Source organism: Monopterus albus, unplaced genomic scaffold, assembly GCF_001952655.1.
Source record: "Monopterus albus unplaced genomic scaffold, M_albus_1.0 scaffold258.1, whole genome shotgun sequence".
NCBI classification, from domain to species: Eukaryota; Metazoa; Chordata; class Actinopteri; order Synbranchiformes; family Synbranchidae; genus Monopterus; species Monopterus albus.
Window position 1 is genome coordinate 303144 of NW_018128138.1, and position 9264 is coordinate 312407.

A 9264-nucleotide genomic window follows, 5' to 3' on the forward strand; every position below is an offset into this window, starting at 1 on the left:
CACGCCCACACACACACACACACACACACACACACACACACACACACACACACACACACACACACACACACACACATCCTCACAGAAACTTATATAAGATGTCACGGTGTCAGTGAGTTCATCCAGGTCTGTAGCTGCAGACTCAAATACACTCCAGCCTGTGCTGTTAGATATTAGTAATTATTAGATATTAATGTGTTGAATCAAATGTGTCAGTAATGCAGTTTAGTAATATTTAAAATCTGCTCTAGTCTGTTTTGTTTCAAGGTTAGCAGACAGTGTTGATTCTGAAAAGTGAACCATGGCACCAATTGTTTTCTTGCATTAAATATTGTGTTAGAATATTATGTCTGAATGAATGTCTTAGCTAAGCACCACATGACAACATACACACACACTGAAATTCCTCATTTTGTTATGACTAGGTAAAGCGCAGTGGCTCCATGCAGTTGGAGCACTAGATGAGCGATGGAGTCTGCGAACTGACTTCATCTGTGTAAGGGGTTAGCCCAAAACTTATACATGTATTAGGCACTGTGTTTCCGGGATCTCCTCTCTCCAGCAGCCAGAGTGTGTGTGTTTCTGGAGGAAGGAACAACCCAGGCCGTGTTTGTAATTTTGATTGTGGTTTAAAATAAATCAGCACTAGAAGAAAGACGGACTCCTTCGTTATTCAGATCTGTCCAATAAAAGACCTGAGGTATTACCGTGCAGTCAAAGCAGGCCTGTAGCTCTGACTTAGTCTCCTCAGTCCAGCTCTTCATTGTTTTGACCACAGGCTTCACAGGTTTAAGTTTCTGCCTGTAGTTTGGAAGAAGATGGACCATACAGTGATCTGAGAGTCCGAGGCCTGCTCAGGGGACAGAGTGATAGGCGTCCTTTATGTGTCATATTAATGTATGAATGTGGGCAGCACGGTGGCACAGTGGTTAGCGCCGTTGCCTCATAGCGAGAAGGTTCTGGGTTCGGGCCCCACCTGTGTGGAGTTTGCATGTTCTCCCCGTGTCTCCGGGTACTCCGGCTTCCTCCCACAGTCCAAAGACATGCAGCTTAGGTTGATTGGTGTCTCTAAATTGCCACATAGGAGTGCATGTGCGTGCGTGTGTGTGGTTGTTCGTCTATGTATTAGCCCTGCGATGGATTGGCGACCTGTCCAGGGTGTACCCCGCCTTCGCCCGATTGCTGGCCGGGATTGGCTCCGGCCCCCCCGTGACCCCGCTCAGGGATTAAGTGGTAGAATTTGAATGAATGAATGTGTTCATCAGTTTAATGCTGGAGCTGGTGGAGCCAGCATTGATGACTACGTACTGTTGGGGACTTATAACAACTCAAACTCTTAATTGATTATATTTAGTTTTGGTCTGAATCTAGTGTAAACTAACTGCAGCTGTCAGAAAAATGTAGTGCAGTAAAACTCAACTCAACTTTATCTATATAGCGCTTTACCACAGCACAGCTGACCAAAGCGCTTAACATACCATACAAATCTAAAATCAACACATAAAAAACAATAAAACAAACTAACACTACAGACAGAGTCTCATTCCTGATCAAACGCCAATGAATACAAGTAGGTCTTCAGATAAGACTTAAAAGTAGACAGCGAAGGGGCCTGCCTAATATAAAGCGGCAAAGCATTCCACAGGTTTGGACCCACCACAGCGAAGGCTCTATCCCCCCCTAGTTTTCCGCCTGGCCCTCGGTGCCTCCAGAAGAAGCTGATCAGCTGATCTAAGGCACCGCGACGGATTATACGAACGCAAAAGTTCCATGAGATAGGATGGTGCCAGCCCATTTAAGGATTTATAAACAAATAAAAGAATCTTAAAACAAACCCTAAAACGCACCGAAAGCCAAAGGAGAGATGCCAGCCCTGGCGTTATGTGGTCCCTCTTACGCCCCCCTACCAATAGCCGAGTGGCAGTATTCTGGACCCTCTGGAGGCGGGCAAGACACGATTGACTGACTCCAGCATACAATGCATTACAGTAATCCATGCACGATGTAATAAACACATGGATCACCACCTCAAAATGCTGCCACAACAAAAAGTTAACAGCCCTGGCTGCAAAAATTTTGTGCATGTTTGGGACAACCAACCTTTGTGAACAAATTTTCTCAGTAATGAACATCAATAAAACAAAAATGCGGTCAAGGCTAACACACAAGCACTTAAACAACATTCTGAGATTGGCTGTGGTAGAAATTAATAAATCAGTCAGATAATTATTAGACTTTAATGTGTTAGACTTCAATGTGTTAGTAATGTAGTTTAGTAAGATTCAAAGTCTGCTCTAGTCTGCTCTGTTTCAAGGTTAGCAGTAAGCCATGACACCAATTGTTTTCTTGTTTTAATCTTGTGTAAGAATTATGTCTGAATGGATGTTTTAGTTACACCTCACGCATACAACATACACACACATTGAGCTACCTCATTTTGTTATGACTAGGTAATACGCAGCTGCTCCAAGCATGTGGAGCTCTAGCTAAGAGATGGAGTCAGCGGGATGGACTATTAACACTTTTTTTTTTTTGGCCAAGTATGTTACACAAACAGGGAATTTGTCTCCAGTACAGAACTGAGGCAGCCGTCTACCAACTCTCTCTCACACACACACACACACCCACACACACACACTACATAATTTTCTGTTGCCATCTTTGCTTACAGCACTGTCCCTGCAAGACGCTGGTCTGGCAATTGGGAGCAACTTGGGGTTCAGTGTCTTGCTCATGGACACTTTGACACGTGAACTGGGGAGAAGGGGGAATCAACCCGTAACCTTTCGGTTGGGGGACGACCGCTCTACCCCCTGAGCCACACCCGCCCCCAAAAGCACAATATGTTCCTCTGAAATGTAGTGGAGTTGGAGTGTGAAGTTAGAGGAAATGAAAAATATTTAAGTACAAGTACCTCAACATTGTACTGAAGTACAGTGCCTGAGTAAATGTGCACATTACATAAGTGAGTGAACTGGGCACAGACAACAGCTCGGACAGTTTCTCACATTGGGCTCCACGTCATGAAACTAAATATGAATTAGATTAATATCTGGTCATAATTTAGCCCATTACAAAACACTAACCTAACAAAAACACTAGCAGGTTAACTGTCTGTTGACAGAGTCATCACTGTTAACCTCACTTAGCAGCTCTGGTCTGATTTTTACAGCCGCAGTTGCCATGACAACAGACCGACACAGTCCTGTTGACTTTGCTGTGGTGACACCAGGTGTGTTTGAGACTACAGGTTCCAGAGTTCAGTGTGAGTGTAGATGTGAAGGTGTCAGCTCTCACTCTGTGTTTCAGCGGCTCCAGCTCTCGTTTGGCTTCATCACACAGAGGGCACGGGTCCTGCAGACAAACAGGACATACATGACATCATACACCATGAACACCAGCGTTCATGCACAACAATAAAAAACAACAACACAGGTACAGAGGACACACTCACAGGTCTCATCCATCCACAAACTGAATGGAAGAAGCTTCATTTGTGTCTCATATTTTAAACACTGGGCACCGAGAACTAGCTTGGTCACTTTTATTTCATAGTTGAATTCTGTCAGTAAAAACCTTTAAAAAGTGCTTTACAGTATGTGGGTTGTGTTCACATTTATCTGTTACATGCCTATTCTGTTTCGAGTTCACATTCACAGACAAAAAAAGATGAGCCACGATGATGAGGATTCACAGCGATATCTGTAACGCAAAGTCTGGCTTTTGTTTTAACGAAATCCAGAGTTAAACTGTTTAGATCATGTCACTGCCCCCGTAGGAGTCTGGAGTTACTGTCGTCTGTTGTGTCAAAGATGAGGTTACCTTAGTAAACAGAGTGAGAGTGGGCAGAGTGTTGGTAGAGAACAGTCTGAGAAGCTGCAGAGCTGCAGGTTCACACACAGGAAAAGTCTTCAGGAAAAACATTTTGTCTGAGAACAAAAGCAACAAGAAACTGTAACTGACCTCAGCAATGATCAGCCACATAGACAGAAACTGACCAATCACAGCACAGGGGGAGGGGCTTCAATAACATATGGTCAAGCTTTGGTTTTCACTTTAACAAATGTGTTAAAGCTGCATGTTCTGCATCATGACTGCCATCATCTGTGCCGTCATAAAAAACCTGAGCCAGACCGGACTCAGAAGGAGAGTGAAGACATCTCCGCTGACCCAACAAGGACCATTATTTTACAGCAATGACAAATCATGGCAATGTCAAACAGTTCCAAACATCACCAGCACTATAGCGCTCCACTGACTTGGTTACCATCTTCCAAAGTACCAAGCTGAAATCAATAGCAATTCTTATACTTGTGACATTTTAAGTTAGCAACGTGTGTCCAAAGCACATTTTACAACCTGCTGAATGTCTCTCAAATACTGTCACTATAGGCACTTATGGACCTGAAGAACTTTTTCATAGTTCATAGAACTGTTGGACAAAGTACCTCCTTTTCATCATAGCGGGTGACTTTAAAGTCCCCATGGCTGCTCGTTTTGGTCGTTTCCAGCCATTTAATGTTTAATCTTGGGTACCTCTAGATTATTTTGGCACCCCTCATAACTCCAAATACTCTGTAATTAGTTCAGAACGATAAAACCAGAGAGCCTCTTCCTAAAAACGAGAGGATAGTTCGGAACGCGCACAACTCCTGTTGCTGGTGTTGTGCTGAAATCTGTTTCTCCATCGAGATGCTTCCCCTAACATTATCCTAACAACCAGTGAGGGGGGTGCTACATGAGTTTTGAGCAGGGGAACAAAAGACTGACAAATAAGCTATGTTTTTGACAGTGACAATACCTCAAATCCTACCTGACACGTTTGAGCCACAATATGAAAGTGGACAGCAGGATGAACCACAACAGCATTAATTAATCTGAATGTCTCCTCCATAGATAGGTAAACATCGTTATATGTACCAATGAAAAGAGATGTGTAACACTCTAAACAAAGTGGGTAGCTGAGAAACCCCGTATTTTATCTGGCATAATGCAGACACTGCGATGGATTGGCGACCTGTCCAGGGTGTCCCCTGCCTCCGCCCGATTGCCGACCGGGATTGGCTCCGGCCCTCCCCCCCCGTGACCCCGTTCAGGGATTAAGCGGTAGAAGATGACTGAATGAATGAATAATGCAGACATAGTAACTTCTCCAGCCTTACAAAGTGTACAAAGATAGACAGATGGAGTGACAACGTGTGTGTTTGTGTGACAGACACAGGGAGACAAGATGGAACAGTTCATTTCCCTCAAAAAAATAGAGTCAAGAATCTTTATTGTCATTATGCATAGCACAACGAATTTTTTTCCGGCAGCTCTCGGCTTAAAAGACAGACATTATTTACATAACGCACAATTCTATAAGTTAATATAAAAATATGAACAAATAAAAAGGGATGTATGGGACCTAAGTCATCGATCTGAAATTGTTACACTGAACAAAAAACAAAACATGGCAATATAGTGTTTGTACATGTGTGACAAAAACATTACATCAGCATCAGATCAGCATGAAGGGAGGCTAGAAAAAAAAAATCTCCACAGGGGGTGGACAAGGGACTTAAAAGTAAAATGCATCCATTTAAAAAATAATTTTATAAAAAATATCAAAAAGATTTTTTAACACTCTTTGGTCCAGGACTGTTGTATAATTGAGAGGTGGGCTGACTGTTGTATGTGGCACAGTGGCAACGAAAGGGGAGGAGCATGAGCTGAACAGAGTCAAAATCACAACATCACATTTAATTGGCTGTCTCTCAAAAACTATGTAACCAATCAAAAAGCTGCTACAGACCACAGCAAGGCGAAGTGTTTAGTGTGATTCAAACATTGAATGACCCTACACTGGCAAAGATAACAAGCTTTAACTTTAGGTGGGTATTGACTCTGTTGCACCCCTTATTGACATGGGCGCATGAAACTCGCAACACTGCTTCAGGACCCTTAGATCTATCCCAACTTTGGTAGAAATACAGCAATCCATTGATGAGTTATAGCTTTTCAAAATTATAATGGCATCAGGAAGTGACATTTTAACACATATTGGTTAACTGTAGTGCCCCCTGGGATCAACAGAGTATGAAATTCTATAGGAAGACACAGACATCAGCGTAGCTCAATTATTGTCAATTTGGTTGAGATTCGAGACATTCGGCGCTCTTGGCCCGGGTTCGATTCCCGGTTGGGGAACCTCTAGCCACAGGGGTTTCAGGGGTCAGATAGACAATGGTTAGGTACTTTATGTATTAGAAATGTTTAGTGTAGACAGGATGTCTAGCTCAGGCTGTTAAACGCTTACTCATTTTCATGAGTTACTCCAGGTTGTTTAGGTTCAAGGATAACTAGATAAAAAGTTGATTACTGTATGACGTGTTTAATCATAATCATAGTCATAATATCTTCTTATGCTTAATGTCAGGACATGTCACTGGATGTCGTGTCAGAATGTCTTAGATACACACCACACAATCAACGGACAATCACACATTGATTTTCTCCATGTTTTGACTACTGCTCTGGCCAGCTGCATAGCTGGCATATCAGGTGGCGTCATGGTTTGACGTGCCTGTGTAGAATGGGGTTAGCCCAAAGCAATATAATGTACAGGCCTGTTGTGGTTGGGGGTCTTTCATCTTTGATCTGCCTGCGAGCAGTTTGGAGGTCCAAGATACCTGAGCGTGTAATGTTAATTTTTACCTGTGTTCATTGAATAAATCAGCACTGTTTTGAAGTTACTTGGACTGTCTCGTCTCTCAGAGTCAGTATGGTAAAAGGTACCGGAAACAACACCAGTGACTTCTGTGCCGGCCCCAATCCCGGATAAATAGAGAGGGTTGCATCGGGAAGGGCATCCGGCGTAAAAACGTGCCAAATTTCAAACCGTGCGAATCATCGGTGTGGAAACAGATGATTTGATGTGGCGACCCCTGACAGGACCAGCTGAAAGTAGAGGAGGAGATTCAGATTCATGACTTTTCTGCAGAGCTTTAACGTTTCAAACGTTAATCCCACCTTTAGCACATCTGAATGGCAAAAATAAACTAAACTCGGCCAGCCGACTCAAGAGTTTGCACCTGTACATTATGGTTGCATTTGGACATTCTAGTGTAGAGTTATAGCATTTGACACCTTTTGATGCCGCCCACTTGAGTTCAGTAGCCAATAGCAGGAAAACAGTCAGAAATATCGCAGAACGAGTGGTACCATTGTTTCCGGGGTGCTCCACATAGGGGATGTACCAGGTTTGGTGAAGACTGGGTGATGTATGGAGAATAGGGAGTGAAACAAATTGTTTTACAAAAAAAAATTAAAAATGGCAGAAACTCTGACGGAAGTGGGCGGTCCCCACAGAAAATAGTTTCAGAATGACCCAAGGAATCCAGAGGATTTTTTTCTAGGCCACACGGGTCATTAGTTATTAATGAAAATGTAAAAAGATCACAAACACCGATAACTCACCACAAGGTGGCGTAACAGGTCATGTTTTTATAGTCAGTATGTCATGTCACAAGGAAGACGTACCAAGTTTGTGATTTTGATTTATTCCTAGAAAAAGGAAAATCATTTTCCATTCATCCCTATGGGGAAAATCGCTCCTTTTGCTATTTGCCAGGAAACCACATCTCGGATCCTCAGCAAAAGTCACAGGACACCAATGGGAACACACAACATACTTCAGTTTGGTGCACGTACCCTGAAAACTGGGGGAGGAGATAGCGAACGAAAATGTGACAGCGGAAAAATACAACAGGATTATAATAGATAGAGAGGATTGCAAGAGGTGTGCGATACGGCTTCGGAGCTCACACACCCAATAACCCGTGTTATTTCCGTGCCCCGTCTGTTTAAAACAGTTTAAAGCGCTGTTAGCTGGTTAGCCCCTGTTAGCTGCAGATCTACCGTCTTCCACAAACCGGAACACGCCGGTAAACTCACCGAGTCTGGCCGAACGTCCCTTTTCCGTCCCAGAGGAAGCCCTGGCGAAGTCCCTGCTGAAATTTCTGTTGACGTTTGATGGACGTTTGGAGCTCAATCAAACTCCTCTTCTTCTTCTTTAGTTATTTTTTTAACGGCGGATGGAAACCAGCTTTAGGTGCATTACCGCCACCTTCCAGGCTGGAGTGCGGATCAGAACAGCTCCTATCTAGTGCTACTATAATGAAATAGCCTCACTCAATTTATGCATTATTATTTTACTCAGCCCGGTACCCTCTAAAAACCTATTGATTGCTCTGTAGACGTACACTTCCGTTTTCTCTTCTTCTTCTTCTCGTGTTCTAGCCAGTGGATGGCTCTGGTGCTTCAATCTGGCAGATGGCAAACCAATGCTGAAGGTGCAGACCGCCACCTACTGCATGGGACCGTATGCAGCCTCACAACATTTAATTACCTGATCTCTGGGAGATAAAACGCTATAGCATATTTTCTAATCCTGTCTCCCCAAATGAAGCGGATTAATCCACTTCTAACTGCCTTGAATCCTTGCTCTGTTCTCAGGCTATATATATCTATTGTTGATTGTTTATGTGCTCCCCATTCATACCTACATATATTACTGATAGTATTTAGAACTTTCTTGCATTTTATTTCAGTAATAAAAAATAATAATAATGTCCAGACATTACTATGTAAAGTGCCCTAAGATGATTTTGTTGTGATTTGGCGTTGTACAGATAAAAATTAATTGAACTGTTCTTTTCATTGAACCATAGCCCTAAATATTTTAATTTTGACACTCTAAAGGTTGTCAGTATAGAAATAAGCCTATGTCCAGTGAGATTTTCAAATCAAATCAAATCAAATTTTATTTGTATAGCACCAAATCACAACAGAAGTCATCTCAGGACACTTTACAAAGTCAAGTCTAGACCTTACTATTATTAATATTATTATAGAGGGAAAACCCAACAAATCCCCCTGAGCAGACCCCGGCTCTTGGTGGGCGGCCTTCTGCCTTGACCGGTTGGGGTGAGTGGAAAGAGGAGAGACAAAAGAAGAAAAACAACAAGACACAACAAACAATCAAACACTGGTCTGGTTGATGTGGCTGGTGACTGCTCGTCAGAGACATAGAGCTCCAGAGCCAGGGCAACCTGCAGGAAGGTACAGGGAGAGAGAGAGAGGACACACTATGGGAGGGAGAGAGGACGCATTATGGGAGAGAGAGAGGAGACACACAGTTAGTGACGGGTAGTGGTGGCATATAGATGCATAGGGAGAGAGGAAAGGAGAGGAGAGGAGAGGAGAGAGAAACTCAGAGCATCA

The 9264-nt window shown here is 43.1% G+C and overlaps 1 protein-coding gene across 1 annotated transcript in view; it reads right to left on the reverse strand.

Annotated features, from left to right (window-relative positions):
- cunh5orf63 (chromosome unknown C5orf63 homolog) overlaps positions 1-8431 on the reverse strand; it is a 12004-nt gene extending 3573 nt beyond the window's left edge. Inside the window, exons 1-3 of the mRNA XM_020621404.1 lie at positions 7936-8431; positions 3823-3929; positions 3298-3354 (exon numbers count right to left, since the gene is read on the reverse strand). Of these exons, the coding sequence (XP_020477060.1) occupies positions 3298-3354; positions 3823-3924 (159 nt within the window). The 5' untranslated portion in view covers positions 3925-3929; positions 7936-8431. The remainder of the gene's footprint in view (positions 1-3297; positions 3355-3822; positions 3930-7935) is intronic.
- Between the last annotated feature and the right edge of the window lie 833 nt (positions 8432-9264).